General features: G+C 32.1%; 2 protein-coding genes across 2 annotated transcripts; one reads left to right on the top strand and one right to left on the bottom strand.

The window, feature by feature from the left end:
- The first annotated feature begins 291 nt into the window (after nucleotides 1-291).
- On the top strand, nucleotides 292-2,524 carry LOC127245706 (F-box protein At1g67340-like). Its single transcript, XM_051266722.1, has 3 exons — nucleotides 292-726; nucleotides 1,065-1,227; nucleotides 1,355-2,524. The coding sequence occupies exons 1-3, from the start codon at nucleotides 464-466 to the stop codon at nucleotides 2,090-2,092; spliced, it is 1,164 nt and encodes a 387-aa protein (XP_051122679.1). The 5' UTR covers nucleotides 292-463; the 3' UTR covers nucleotides 2,093-2,524.
- Nucleotides 2,525-13,330: 10,806 nt separating this feature from the next.
- Nucleotides 13,331-13,786, bottom strand: LOC127245691 (uncharacterized). The gene has a single exon (XM_051266705.1). The coding sequence runs from the start codon at nucleotides 13,784-13,786 to the stop codon at nucleotides 13,331-13,333; it is 456 nt and encodes a 151-aa protein (XP_051122662.1).
- Between the last annotated feature and the right edge of the window lie 2,777 nt (nucleotides 13,787-16,563).

The raw sequence follows: 16,563 nt of genomic DNA, 5'->3' as shown, positions 1-16,563 counted from the left end.
ACGGCACCAGAAAAGAAAAACATTGTCAATAATTTTCATCCAAACGCGGCCTTAATACGTAACGGCGTTTTCACCTGTTAATGGGTAAAACGGAACTGTTACAGAAAGCAGGCGGACGTGCGGATCTTGTCAACGCCGTTTGACCAGCGATGTAACACTAAAGACAAAAAGTGAAACCATTTAGGGCATTTTGGTAACTTGGTATTATTATGAATTATTTGTAAATTACAGAGACCCTTCAAAATCCAATCTGTTCTTCTCCTGTGTTTGTATATAAATACCTAAAGCATTTCCTCTTGCGTTTCTCATGTCCGCTTCGTCTCCTTTCTCTCTCTATCGTTGTTGTTAGCAGAGCAGATACACAGCGAGAAAAGCAAGAAGAATCACGCCAACGGTGCGCTAGGCACAGCTGTGGTGGTGCGTACGTATATATATATATATCTATATATATTTGTGTATTGTGATGAGGACGAGGAGGGGATTGTATTATCCGAGAGTGATGGATATTCGTGTGGATGAGAACTGTAACCGCCTCGTGAAGAGAAGGAAACTGGAGAGCGTCGCCGGGGAGAAAATGCGTTGCCGGAAACTTTTGGATGTTTCGGAGGAGATAGACGGAGGAAATGAATTTTTCGATGCGTTGCCGGATGATCTGGTTCTGTGTATTCTCGGCAAGCTCAGCTCCTCTGCCCAGTGTCCGGCGGATTTCGTTAATGTTCTGATAACGTATGGCTTTTTTTTGTTGCTTTTTTTTTTTGTGATATTTGTTCTTAGTTCTGTTTGAAGAATGCTTCGCGAGATTTTTACTTTTCCTTTTCCTTTTCCTTTTTCGTTGAATGACTTGATGATAAGTAAGAGCTCTGTCTTTCTCGTTTGTTCTCGATTTCGGAGTTCTGATACGTTTTCATGATTTGGAAAATGTTTTTGTTTGCCTAAACTTATGGCCTAAGAGATTATCTAAGGCAATTGATGTTGAAAAAATTGAATTTCTGGACTTTTTAGTTGGTTTATCGATCTCCAAGTTTGTATTTCTCTGAATCTGAAGATGTGTTTTGGTTGAACAGGTGCAAAAGACTCAACGGATTAGGTCTCAACTCGCTGGTTCTATCCAAAGCGTCTCGAAAAATGGTAGCAGTTAAAGCCAAAAACTGGTCGGAATCCGCTCACCGGTTCCTCAAACTCTGCGCCGACGCCGGAAATGCCGAAGCCTCCTATACTCTAGGCATGGTTAGTATTTCCAAACATCTTCTCGAATCGTCTGTTCCAATGTGATAGGCTCTTGGAAACATCTGCCTAGGGTGGGTGGAAATTATCGATCTCTGGGATTTATTCCGACTTTTGATTTCTCGAGCAGATTCGGTTCTACTGCTTTCAAAATCGAGCTAGTGGAGCGTCGTTAATGGCGAAGGCCGCTATTGGATCCCATCCGTCGGCGCTCTACTCACTCGCCGTGATTCAGTTCAACGGCAGCGGAGGCACCAAAAACGACAAGGATTTACGCGCCGGTGTAGCGCTCTGCGCACGCGCCGCCTTCCTCGGCCACATCGACGCCCTCCGCGAGCTCGGTCACTGTCTGCAGGACGGCTATGGAGTGAAGCGGAACATCGCCGAGGGCCGACGCCTCTTAATACAAGCCAACGCGCGCGAGCTCGCCGCCGTGCTCCTCTCCTGCCCGCTGGCGATGGTGCCGCCGCCGTCGTGGCTGACCGGGAACCCCCAGCGCGCCGCCTCCGCCGACGGCGTCTGCCCGCTGCTGAGCGACTTCGGCTGTAATGTTCCCTCGCCGACGCCTCACCCGGCCAATCAATTCCTCACCGACTGGTTCTCATCTCGCGCCGGCGATGGTTCCGGTCAGGGCCCCCGATTGTGCTCCCACGCCGGCTGTGGCCGGCCGGAGACGCGGCGGCACGAGTTCCGCCGGTGTTCGGTCTGCGGTGCTGTGAACTACTGCTCACGTGCCTGTCAGGCGCTGGATTGGAAGCTCCGCCACAAGGCGGAGTGTTCGCCCGTCGACAGATGGGCCGACGACGACGGTGATATCGCCGGCGGCCATCACTTAAACGGCGATTTTAACGACGCAATGGAGAGTTAGAGCTAACGGCGTGAACGTCAGGGGTGGGTGAAAATGGAAAATTAAGAGAGTAGAAAATTTTTGGGGTGCCAAATTTTGTGGGCGGAATTGAGAGAGATCAATCAGAAACTGTACGGCACAACTCCAATCGCAGAAACGAAACGCTCTGTCATGTGTAAATTCAGCCCTTTGGTAATTTCAAAATTTTAAACGAGGGATAAAAAAAATTCCAATGTTTTTTCAATTAAAAATAAAAATTGCACAATGATCCCCATGGATTTAGTCCAATATAACAAGCATTAAATATTATGTGAAAAAATCAATCGACACGACAGGAGGGAGGAGATGATATTGCTGGGCTTTATTCACATTGGTCTAAAATGACAGCAAATTTGATGTATGTGTCACATGAAAAGTAGGGGCAGAGAAGTAAGAGTTTTATTATTATTATAATTTGGATGATTGATTCACTATTGGTGTTGGTACAAATGATTCAAGAATGGCACCAATGCATGCCTGAGGCTGCTGATACAGCAAGCACTATATAATAATAGAAAGAAAATTAAAACCCCGATTGATTATTTATGTGAAGAAGATAACCCACCCCACCCCACCACCCTTGAAATCTGCCTTAACTTTAGGGTAAAATTGATTTGATCTGATGGTCAAGATTGAAGCTCTAGAATACTATATGTATAAAAAATGTGAAAGAACTTAAAAACCATTTGTTACAGTACAAGTTAGAAAGTATGTTTCTTTGGCAAAGTTTTTAAAATATTTTACTATTTGAACTTTAAAATATATATATATATATAGGGAAATAGGGAGAAGGCAAATTTTGTTTCAATGGAAAATAAATAAAAATAAATAAATAAAACGAGAATCAGAATCGGAGTGGGATTTAAAAGAGGGGAGAAAGAAGGGTATCCTAGGTTGCAAGCAACTAGGTAAAGGCACAAGTAATTACAGCGAGTTTGAATTTCAAATTTGAATATTTAATAAGATTTTTTTAGTTTAAATAATTAATATTAATATATATAAATATAATTTAATAGTTTGTTTTTAAGAAATATTTTTATGATTGATAACTATCTTCTTCTCCATTAGCTAAATTTTTCATTTACATTTCAATAATTTTTTTATCATTTTAAATTAAAATTAATATTATTCTTTATATAATTTTAACTTTTTATAAAACAATCATATGTTATTTAAATAAAAAATTAAAATAACATTTTTACTTCTATAAATATATACTGTTTTATTACTCCGTCCGTTATAAAAATATATATATATATATATTCTCATTTGACCAGCCCATATTTTAATAAAAATAGATAAAATAAAAATAAATAAAAAAATAAAAAATAGTATTTTTCTTGTCTAGTTGGAAAGGTGGCGTTTACTTTTTGCACGTAAATTTTTGAATATTAGTATTATATTTGATTGTAGTAAAAAAAGACAAATACCTCTATTAGTATAGTGTAATATAAAAATAATGATATTTATGTAATATACTGTAAGTTAAGTTGAAATGATATTTATTAGGTTAAATAAGTAGTACAATTAATTATTAAATTAAAAAATAATAACATTTCAATGCGACAAATGAAGTATTGTTTTTACATAAAAAAATAGAATAAAATTAAATAACAATAAAAAAATGAAAAATATATTTTGATCACAGGTGAGTATTAATTGCATTGTTTAATAATAATGATAATAATAATAATAATAATAATAAGGCAAAAAATCAATTTGGTCTCAATATAAAAAACTCATCAATTTTAGTCCCAATATAAATAATTTCAATCAAGTTTGGTCCCATTATAAACAATTTCAATTAATTTTAGTTTCACCGTTTGAAAAAACGAACGGAAATTACTGACGTGGACATGACGGACGTGACGTGGCAGTTGACCTGGAAAGTACATGGCCATGTTGTTACATGATCATATATATTTTAGTGTATAATTATACATGATCATGTTGTACGACCATATAAAATTATACACGGGTACATTTCTATTTTAGTTTAAATTTTATTTTTTTGTTATATTTTTTTTAAAAAAATTATTTTGAATTTAAAATAGTTGATATAGTTAAAATGAACAAAAACAATAGTAATTATAATATAATTAAAATTTATCAATTTTAATTCAAATATAAAAATTTATAAGATATAATCTTTTGAAAGGTTTTGTTTAAAATTTTATTATTCATAAAAAAATTTCTTCTTTCAAACATCCAATTACACAACTATTTTTTAATTTTGTATATTATAGTAGTATTAAAATATTATTTATTATTTCAATAAGTAATTGGATGTTTATAAGAGAATTTTTTTTGCTAAATAGTAGAATTTTAGACAAAATATTCCAAAAGAACATACTCGATACATATTTATATTTGAACTAAAATTGATACATTTTAATTATATTATGATTATTATTGATTTTTTTTTTCCATTTTAACTATATCAATTATTCTAAATTAAAAATAAAAATAAAAATATAACAAAAAAAAAAAAAAAATTTAGACCGAAACAGAAAGATATACGGCAGTGTAGAATTTTACATGGCTGTGTAACAACATGGTCATGTAACAATATAGTCGTATATAATTGTACATAATTGTGTAACAACATGATCATGTATAATTATACACTGAAATATATACGATCATGTAACAACATGACCGTGTATTCAGCAATTTCCGTTAGTTTTTTAACGGTGAGACCAAAATTGATTGAAAATTAAGACTAAAATTGATTGAAATTGTTTATATTAAGAATAAAATTGATAATTTTTTATATTGAGATCAAAATTAATAAATTTTAATTATATTAGAATAAAAATAATAGTAATAGAAGAGAACACTGGAACTGATTGCAGAGAGCAGTCTGAGTGGTGCTTTTGTTCATATGCACGCAACTTCGTATCAATTTGTTTTGTCAAAATATGTCGGGTACTAAGACATTGACCATCTATTTCATTAAAATGAAATAATCTTTTGATGTCGGCTATAAATAATTAATTAATAAAAATAATTTAAAATAATAAAAAAATAATTATAAATTAAAATTAAAATAACTAATTAATTTAATTAAAACTAAAAAAAGATATAAATTAAAAAATTTAAAATAAAATAAAAATATATAATTTTTTTTTAAAAAAAATAACAAAATAAATTGAACAGACATAATTGGAAGGATGGATATGTTGAGAGAGTAATAATAATATACTCCATTAGAGATAGGGTAAGAGCGAATTTAAGTAATGAGATTCGAGGTTCAATTTATATATATATATATATATTAAAAATATTAAATTAAAAATGTTATAATTAAATATTGTTGTGCTCCGTATTCATATCAAATATTTAATTTTTATAAACTTTTTCAAAGAAATTCGAACTCACAATTTAATAGTCGAGTTCAATCTCACACCGATAAACCAGCTAAGTGGGATTAAGTGCATTATATTTTGTTAGTGGGGAGAATGTGCTGCTATTCTATTATATATATATATTTCTTTTCTTTATTTAGATATAATAATATTATATTTGTAAATTATAATGAACTATATGTAGATATATTTATATCTATATATTATTTCTTTTCTTTATTTAGATATAATAATATTATATTCGTAAATTATAATGGACTATATATATATATTTACATCTATATATTATTATTTTTTTCTTTATTTAGATATAATAATATTATATTTGTAAATTATAATGGAAAAAGAGGCATCATCTGGAAGTGGGAGAGCACTTGTGCATGTGTTTTCTTTAAAAGAAATTCCTTTTCAATTCTATTATCATTTATAGCCACCACTTCCTGTCCAAACTATAAATCAATAAATTTCAAATATTAATCAAATTATTATTTTTTTTCTGTGCATTTTCAAAAAACAAAAGATTGAATTTCTGTTTAAAAATTTAATACAATATTTTAATAAAATAAATAATATATATTATTGGTAAATAAAAAGAACATTTCTCTTTCATAGGATATAAAATTAATATTATAGGATGTGATTAGATGCTGAATTATAAAGTTCACTGATGCCAAATCAATATTAACCATTAAATTATAATTTTTAATTCTAAGACTTGTATTAATACAGGGTTTTAATAGTAATTTTAAATTTTTTTAACTTTTATAATTAACTTAGACCTGTATTTTCCTTCCTCTCCTAACGTAGAAAAATGCGTAAGACTCTTCCAACAAAATTAATGGAGACAAGCAAAATCAATTATCTATTATAAAAAACGATCCGCATCAAATACAATACTTTGGTGGTCAACATTTCATCTTCCATTATCCAATATTTCATCTTCTATAAATCAACATCTTGATACAATATACACAACATCTCGTAAGTATCTCGTTAGTTATTTTCATATATTGGATTGTAAAAATACTACAATATTAGGTGTTTCGTGGGATTTAATAATAACCGCAAAATATCTATATTTATGGCAACATTGTTGTATGAAAAAACATAAGATTTGTTGAAGTGGGTTTTCAATATATTTTTGAAGTGCATGGGTGGTTGTTCACCAAAAATTATTTTTACGAATCAAAATTTGAATATGGCTCTAGCACTAAGGGAAACAATGCCAACAAAATATCAGTATTTGTGCATATGATTTAATTGCAAAATATTATAAGCATCGTATAATAAGCATTTACATATACTAAACTAAGCATTTTACTGAATATCAATAACCATATTTGCTTATTGTATATAGCATGTTTGTATTATCAAATATTATAAATGTTATTCAGAAAATGCCACAAAAAATAAATTCTAAATATACTTTCCAAAACCTATTAACACAAATAGAAAAAAAAAGATGAATAAGCATTTACATATTTTGAACTAAACATTTTATTTAATACGAACAAGCATCTCCTGTATTGTGTTTAGCATGTTACTGTACTATCAAACATTATGAGTATTATTCAGAAATTGCCACATAAAAACACTCTAAACATGTTTTCATATACACAACTGATTTAAACTAATATCCAAATAGAAAAAAACATCAAAATATCAGATCAGAAAATGCCGAAATAAACTTGGATTCGCGGTGGGTCAATTGGGCGAAAGTAGTGGTTCGCGGCGGGTCTTGGGTTAGCAGAAGAACGACAGTTTTTGGCAAAGATCTGAGCAATTGATGGTCAACTATTTGGAGAAAAAAGAAGAGAGTGAGGAAGAGATAGATAAAGAAGAAGAAGATGGCGGCGGCTGCGAGGGTTGGGGGAGGCGCTGCCGCGGCTGGGCAGTGGCAATTGTTGGCGCGATTCGGTCGATAGCAAGAGAGAAAGGGGAAGGGAAGAGAGAAAGAGGGAACAAACAGAAAGAGACATTTGCGTACATACAAACCCATCATTTAAATTTTTAAATTTAAAATGACAATCCTATCATTTTTCAATCTAAACTATATAAATTTATCTATTGTGATGGACGGTCCTTATTCTATCGGCATGACCATAAGCACCGGATCCACCTCCTAATAATATACTTATATATTCAATTTATTATACAAATAAATAATTATTCTAAATGTAAAGAAATTTATATTATTTAGTAATACTCTCTTCCCATTTCATATAAAATGTCATTTTTTTTTAATTTTTTTTTATTTCAATTCATTCCATATAATTTTTTTAAAAAAATATAATTATGTATTTTAATCATATTTTAAATTTTTTATATTATATTTTTTTTAATTTTAATTATATTATTTAGTTATCTTAATTTATAATTATTTTTATTATACAATAATATTTTTATTAATACATTTTAATTATTTATTAATAATATTTTATCTGAATTTTCGTATTTAAAGTAATATAAATAATTTATCCGACACGGAGAGAATAATATATTAATATTACAATAATACTATATAAACATGTTAATATAACTCAATATCTTGCATATATTATAGTAACTCCTGGTTTGTTTGGTTTAGGTTTTAATTTGATTTATTTAATTTTTTTATTATTCATCAACTGCAAATTTTTCGTAATTTATTTTTTTCTTTTTATTATTCGATCAACTGGAAGTTTTTCGTAAAAACTTTAGGTGTACTTAAATATTTGGACACAAATTTCAATAACAGTATATAATAATAATTATTTTTTGTTATTTATGGTAAAAAATAAAATATTTGTGTACTTTTTACTGAAAAATAAAGTAATTTTTTTTTAACAATCCAAAAAAAATTGAATAAGAGAAAGCATTATTAATTTTCTTATAAAATAATAATTAAAATAATATTTAATTCAAATTTCACATACAAAAATTCAATCTCAAATTCAAACTAAACACGGAATGTTAATAATAGGTTCTTAGGTTTTAGTTTGAAAGTTTTTACCCAAATTGTTTTATTATTTATAGAAAAATTTTCTTTAAACCATATTAGGGTGTGTTTCGTTTGTTTGGTTTTAAAAATATTTTTGTTTGAATTTGATATCAAAATAATGTATGATAGGATTTTTATGAGAAAAAAAATGTATCTTTTTCAATAAATTCAAATTCCAAATAGTAAAAAATTAAGAGTCTAGTGTAAAAAAAACAAACCTAAGTTAAAATTTTACTATATTGTAGTATTAAAATTTAATTTTTTATTCTAAATATAACATTTATATATATATACCTATATTATATAAAAATAACTTTTTAAATTAAAAAATTTATTCTTCAAAATTGAAGTTTAAGAACTCAAAGCTTATAAACAAACACCCCCTAATAAATTACGTAAATATGCTTTAGCAATAACTTAAAAAAAACTTATAATGTTTATTATAAGGTATTCTTTCCGTTGGTCAAATTTATTATTATTATTATTTTTTTGTTTGTATGTTAAATTTATCAAATTATTAATTTTAATAAAATTAAATTTTCAACATTTAACTATTATGTTCAATTCAACACTTATTTATCATAATTGCCACAATTTTATTACACCATCTCTTCATTTTATTTAATTACTGACTAAAAAATTTTAAAAATACATTTAATTACTTTTTTATTTTTATTTTTTAATTTTTAAAAAAATATTTATTTTTCTTCACTTTCGCATTAACTCCAAATATGCTCATTTTGCGGACGAAGGTCAGAGTAATAACATATAATTTATTATAAAAACATTATGTTGTTATATAATAATAATAATACTATTTGGTAAGTTTATAAATATATATATAAGTATACATATATGTATATATATATTTGTATGAGAATATAATATATGTAATGATAAGTATGACATTTATATATATAAATATAGAGACAGACAAGAGAGGGAGAGAGGCTTGCAAAGACTCATTACATATATATAGTAGTAAATGTAATCATTACATTACGACGTAGCATCTTGCTGAAATAAAAACATTTATATATATATATATATACGAATGACCTACGTGTATACTTCGTAACACTCTCCCTTGAATGCTTTTATACAAAGAATGTGCCTCGTTAAAACCTTACTATGAAAAAACCCTGTGGGAAAAAATCATAGTGAAGGAAAAAGAGTACATCATTCTTGTATTAATGCGCTCCCCCTGTTTTGGACTTTATTTGATGTCTTTCATCCGACGCATTCCAATTCCTTGCACCAGTTTGTTGAATGTTGCAGTCGGTAGCGCCTTCGTGAATAAATCTGCAAAATTTTCAGACGATCGAATTTGTTGCACATCAATTTCACCACTTTTCTGAAGATCGTGAGTAAAAAAGAACTTCGGAGATATGTGCTTTGTCCGATCGCCTTTAATATATCCTCCCTTTAATTGAGCTATACAAGCTGCATTATCTTCAAATAATATTGTAGGAGGTAATACATCATCATAAGTTAATCCACAATTTTTCTGAATATGATGGGTCATAGATCTCAACCAAACACATTCACGACTGGCTTCGTGAATTGCTAAAACCTCAGCATGGTTTGAAGAAGTTGCTGTTATTGTCTGTTTAGCAGATCTCCAAGATATTGCAGTTCCACCACAGGTAAATAAATAGCCAGTTTGAGATTTTGCTTTGTGTGGATCAGACAGATAACCAACATCAGCATAACCAATTAATTCATTTTGAGATTTACTCGAATAAAATAAACCGAGGTCATGAGTTCCCTGAAGATAACGAAAAATGTGCTTGATACCATTCCAATGGCGTTTTGTGGGGGATGCGCTAAACTTGGCCAGTAGATTTACTGAAAAAGATATATCTGGCCTGGTACAATTTTCAAAGTACATTAATGCGCCAATAGCGCCGAGATATGGTACCTCGGGGCCAAGTATTTCTTCATTTTCTTCTTTTGGCCTAAATGGATCTTTACTGGGATCAAGGGATCTGACCACCATTGGTGTACTCAGAGAGTGAGATTTATCCATATAAAATTATTTTAATATCTTCTGGGTATATGTGGATTGATGGATAAATGCTCCATTGTTCGCATGATCCACTTGTAAACCCAGACAATATTTTGTCTTCCCAAAATCTTTGATCTCAAATTCTTTCTTTAGATATTCAACTGCAATTTGGATCTCTTCAGGAGTTCCAATTAAATTGAGATCATCAACATATATATCAATAATGACAAAATTTGATCCATTTTTCTTTATAAAGACGCATGGACATATAGGATCATTAGTATAACCTTCTTTTATTAAGCAGTCACTAAGACGGTTATACCACATTCGTCCTGATTGTTTAAGTCCATACAATGACTTTTTCAATTTGATGGAATATGATTCTTTGGATTTAATTTGTATGCTTCAGGCATATTGAATCCCTCAGGAACTTTCATATAAATATCAGTATCCAATGAGCCATAAAGATATGCAGTAACTACGTCTAACAGACGCATATCGAGCTTTTCTCGCACTACTAGGCTCACAAGGTATCTAAATGTTATTCCATCAACAACCGGAGAGTATGTTTCATCAAAATTTACTCCAGGTCTTTGTGAGAATCCCTGAGCTACAAGACGGGCTTTATATCTCACAATTTCATTATGCTCGTTTCTTTTTCGTATAAACACCAATTTGTATCCAACTGGTTTTATACCTTCTGGTGTTTGAACAATTGGTCCGAAGATCTCTCTTTTGTTTAATGAGCCAAGCTCTGATTGAATCGCATTTTCCCATTTTGGCCAGTCATTTCTTTGCCGACATTCATGAACCGATTTTGGCTCTGGATCCTCGTTTTCTTCAATTATATCAAGTGCTAAATTGTATGCGAAGGCATTATCAATAATTGTCTCTTTACGGTTCCAACATTTTCTTGAAGTAACATAGTTAATTGAGTTTTCAATAATCTCATCATGTTCTTCAAGATCGTGCTCTTCTGGAGCAATTATTTCAGGGTTGACTTTCTCGTTGGATTGAGGTTTATCAATGTCATTCCTGATATTTTCATGATTATCATCATTAATTCCTGATATTTTCATGATTATCATCATTAATTCCTATTTTCTTTCGAGGGTGTTTATCCTTGGAACCGAGTGGTCTACCATGTTTTAAGCGTTTCGCTGATTCATTAGCACTTGCAATTTGTCCATCAGGGACAATTATTTTAGCCAGAGCATTAGCAGCTTGGATATATGATCGAGTGATTTTGCTCGAGTAATTGAATGCATCCGGTAACTGATTTGCAATATTTTGCAAATGTATAATGCGTTGAACTTCTAGTTCACACTGCTTTGTACGAGGATCACAAAAATTCAATGGGATTTTCCAATTAATATCCTTTTTCGGTTCGTTTTTGTCTCCCCCTAATGTCGGAAAATATGATTCGTCAAAATGACAATCTGCAAATCTTGCAGTGAATAAATCGCCCGTCATAGGTTCAAGATATTTTATAAATGACGGCGATTCATATCCGACATAAATGCCCAATCTACGTTGCGGACCCATTTTTGTACGTTTGGGGGGTGGAATAGGAACATAAACAGCACACCCAAAAATACGTAGATGAGATATATTTAGTTCGTGACCAAATACTAATAGCATTGGGGAATAGCTATGATAGCTTGTCGGCCTCATTCTTATAAGTGTTCCTGCATGTAAGATTGCATGCCCCCAAGCTGAAACGGGCAACATAGACCTCATTAGTAATGGTCTAGAAATCAATTGCAATCTTTTAATAAGTGATTCTGCCAGGCCATTTTGTGTATGAACATGAGCAACTGGGTGCTCTACATTAATTCCAATCGACATGCAATAATCATCAAATGCATTCGATCTATATTCACCAGCATTATCCAGACGTATAGTTTTAATTGGATTATCGGGAAATTGTGCCCGTAATTTAATAATTTGGGCAAGCAATCTCGCGAATGCCATATTGCGAGTAGGTAATAAACAGACATGTGACCATCTGGTAGATGCATCAATAAGCACCATAAAATATTTAAATGACCCACACGGTGGGTCTATTGGTCCACATATATCCCCGTGTATTCTTTCAAAAAATATAGGTGATTCAATACCTACTTTAGTTGGCGATGGCCTGGTTATCAATTTTCCCTGAGTGCAGGCAACACATGTTAACTCATTTGAGTTTAACATTTTTTGATCTTTTAATGAATGGCCATGCGAATTCTCAATTATTCGCCTCATCATTATACTGCCAGGATGCCCAAGGCGATCATGCCATATCTGAAAATCGGTAGTCTTTTGATCTACCGTGAGGTGTGTTTCAACAACACCTAATCTGGAATAATATAAGCCAGTAGAGAGTGAGGGTAATCTCTCAATAATGCATTTCCTTTTATCAATAATATTGGTGATCAATAAAAATTCACCATCAGTATCACTCATAGTTTCAATGTGATAACCATTTTTCGGAATGTCATGAAAGCTCAGTAGATTTCTTCGAGCTTTAGTGGCCAACAGTGCATACTGTATGACAATTTTCGTCCCCACGGAGAGAAACATAATGGCTTCTCCAGAGCCTTCAATTAATTTCGCACTGCCACTTATTGTATTGACATTCATTTTTTCCCTTTTCAAATGGGAGAAATATTTTTCGTGTTTCAATATAGTATGTGTCGTTGCACTATCAATGAAACACATATTTGCATCATTTTGATTGGCATCCATTTAACCTTCAAATATAAGTAAACGCAGTATTAATAAAGACAGATATAAGTATTACAAAATGCATTACAAAAAGGTAATATGCGATAATTTAAATATTACAAAACATAATGTAAAATGACATAATATGTCTATCACTGGGGGTTTGCTGGATCTACGACAAAATCCGCTATATCAAGATGCGTTGTGTCGTAATCCAAAAGATCATCATCGGGGTCGTCATCGTTATCAACGTGATTAGTCTCGACCTCCTTCCCCTTTTTTTGCAGTGAGGTGTGATAAAGACCGGCTAGGTGTTTGGCTGTTCTGCAGGTATTGGCCCAATGGCCTTCAATGCCACACCGATTACAACTGCCGATTTGCCTCTTTCCCTGTTTAGCCTTTTCGGCTATATCCCCATGTTGGGGTTTACTCTGCATCATGTCAATGTCAAAACTGCGGCGATTGTAAGGAGTATATTGACCGCATTGACTCTCACGACCGCGACCACGTCCACGGCCTCTATCACGTCCTCGGCCTCGTTCAGAACATGTCACGTTCGCTTCAGGGAACGGACTGGAACCAGTGGGCCGGGACTGATGATTTTTCATCAATAACTCATTATTTTGCTCAGCTAATAAAAGACATGCAATGAGCTGTGAGTACTTTTGAAAGTTTTTCTCACGATACGGCTGTTGCAGCACAACATTCGAAGCATGAAAGGTAGAGAGAGTCTTCTCCAATTTATCATTATCAGTAACATTTTCTCCGCAGAGTTTCAACTGAGATGTAACCTGATGGATAGCAGAGTTGTACTCTGTAACAGTTTTAAAATCCTGCAATCGCAGGTTAAGCCAATCATGTCGGGCTTTGGGGAGAGTGATATATTTCAAGTGCCCAAATCTCTCCCTCAATTCATTCCACAAATCCAGTGGCTCTTTCACCGTCAAATATTCAGACTGTAGAAGAATGTCCAAATGATGACGGATGAAAATAATAGCCTTAGCCCGATCTTGGCTTGTAGCCGTATTTTCACTGGCAATTGTATGAACAAGGCCCATTGACACCAGATACATTTCTACATCCAGGGACCAAGTCAGAAAATTGTTGCCGGTGAAAGAGAGAGGTTTAAAAGAAAATATTGTAAGATTTTCCATAGTGTAGAAAATAGATAATATAGATAGTATAAAAATGAAACTTACCAAAAATAAAAAAAGGCAAGAGCCCTCGTACTGATAACGTGTTATATAATAATAATATAATACTATTTGGTAAGTTTATAAATATATATATAGGTATACATATATGTATATATATTTGTATGAGAATATAATATATGTACGTATTATGATAAGTATGACATTTATATATAAATATAGAGAGAGACAAGAGAGGGAGAGAGGCTTTGAATAATGGAGATGGGCAGTAGTTTTTCTTCATTTCAATTGCAAAGACTCATTACATATATATATAGGGGTGTCAAAAGTAAACCCGACCCGAAAAACTGAACCCGTTTGACCTGAAAATTTTCAGGTTCGGGTTTGGGTATTCCGGGTTTGAAAAAATTCGGGTCGATCCGAGCCTGAAATGAAAAAAATTCGTGTCGTGTTCGGGTCGTGTTTCGGGTTGACCTGATAACCTGAAATATAAAAATCAGGTTAGGTTTTGAATTTCGTGTTTTGGGTTGACCTGAAACTTTTATTATTATTATTTTAATTTATAATATTTATATTATTTTAAATATAAATTAATATAAAAATGATATTTTTTAGGTCAATTTAATTTTTTTTAAATTTTCGGGTTTGTTTCGTGTCGGGTTCGTATCGGGTTTGTTTGGGTTTCAGGTGACCTGAAACTAATTCAGGTCAACCTGAACCCGACCTGAAAGAATTCGTGTGGTATTCGGGTTTAGGGTTTCAGGTCAAATTTCGGGTTCGGGTCGGGTTCGGGTTGACAGTTTTTTTGTTATCCCCATGGCTCAACCCGACATAAACACGACCCAAAAACATGAATTGACACCCCTACATATATAATAGTAAATGTAATCATTACATGATGACGTAGCATAATAAAAGCATTGATATATATATATACGAATGACCTACGTGTATACTTCGTAACATATGTATCATATATTGATTCAACATACTGATTAAAAAAAAGTATATACACACAAAAATCAACAATATATCCACCGCCTTTCCTAAACTGTTGAATATGTTGTAATCAAAATCAATAAAATTAATATAATTATAAGAATAAATAGATAGCCATATGTGTTTGTTTTATATTTTTAATTGGAAGTGTTTTTTCTTTTTTTTTTGAAGTGTTTTTTTTTAATCAATGTTAGTTTAGATACTAAAAATATATGACTAAATTTAATTAAATATAATCTATTTTGGAAGAAAATAAAATTTCATAAAATTAATATATGGCAATTAATTATGCACATATATTAATTTTTGTATAATAGATATCAACTATTAATGCAAAAATATGCTTAAAATGGAAGATATCATACAAATATTATGTGCATAAATAGAGCCATAATAAATTTGGCAGCAAAATAAATTAATCTTGTCAATAAAGGAAGTATATAAATTAATATTTTCCAAAAAGACAATGATATAAAGATCTAGGCGGGAAAGGAAGGCGCGCGATCAAATCCTTAAAAAATGAAAAACACCATCCGTTGAAAAAGGAAATATAATAAAATCTTCCTGTTGGCCAATCAGAACGTGTCACGAAGTTGAATCGAGGATTCAAGCAAATGGGTAAGTCTCTAGACTCTCTCTGTATTGTTATTCATGTTCTTCGTGTCCTTCGAAGCGTTCTTTGTCGAAAGTCACTGATTTGGACAAATGATTCAATATTGGTTGACGAATCGATGAAGTTAACGTTCTTCATCGTATGTCTAAGCCGAATAAAGGATCAAAGCTCCCAAAGCCGTTGAGGAATTCGTAAAAGCCAAAGGAAGCTCTCCAAAAGACTGAAAACGCAAACCAAAGACCAAACCTGCGGATCGTCCAAAGAAGACATCAAATCCAAAGCCGACGATCAAATCGCCCACACAGAGACCGAAGCTCTCCAAAAGGCGGAAAAGGCAAACCAAAGATCAAACCTGTGGATCGTCCAAAGAAGACGTCAAATCGAAATCCGACGATAGAATCGCCCACACGGAGACCAAAAGCCTCTGAAAGGCGGCAAAATCAAATCAAAGATCAAAGCCACGGATCATCCAAAGAACACATCAAATCCAAAGCCAACGATCAAATCGCCCCCCCCACGGAGACCAAAGCCCTCCGAAAGGCGGAAAAGCCAAACCAAAGATCAAAGCCGCGGATCGTCCAAAGAAGACATCAAATCCAAAGCCAACGATCAAATCGCT

The sequence above is a fragment of the Andrographis paniculata genome, unplaced genomic scaffold, assembly GCF_009805555.1.
Source record: "Andrographis paniculata isolate CXL003 unplaced genomic scaffold, ASM980555v1 Contig22END, whole genome shotgun sequence".
Taxonomy (NCBI): Eukaryota; Viridiplantae; Streptophyta; class Magnoliopsida; order Lamiales; family Acanthaceae; genus Andrographis; species Andrographis paniculata.
This window is presented reverse-complemented; position numbering and strand designations above follow the sequence as displayed.

Excerpts from the sequence above, each read along its gene's own strand:
- LOC127245706 (XM_051266722.1), top strand. The coding sequence starts at position 464 with ATGAGGACGAGGAGGGGATTGTATTATCCGAGAGTGATGGATATTCGT. Across the intron at positions 727-1,064 it reads TTCGTTAATGTTCTGATAAC|GTGCAAAAGACTCAACGGAT; the intron begins GTATGGCTTTTT and ends TTGGTTGAACAG. Across the intron at positions 1,228-1,354 it reads CCTCCTATACTCTAGGCATG|ATTCGGTTCTACTGCTTTCA; the intron begins GTTAGTATTTCC and ends TTTCTCGAGCAG.
- LOC127245691 (XM_051266705.1), bottom strand. The coding sequence starts at position 13,786 with ATGAAAAATCATCAGTCCCGGCCCACTGGTTCCAGTCCGTTCCCTGAA.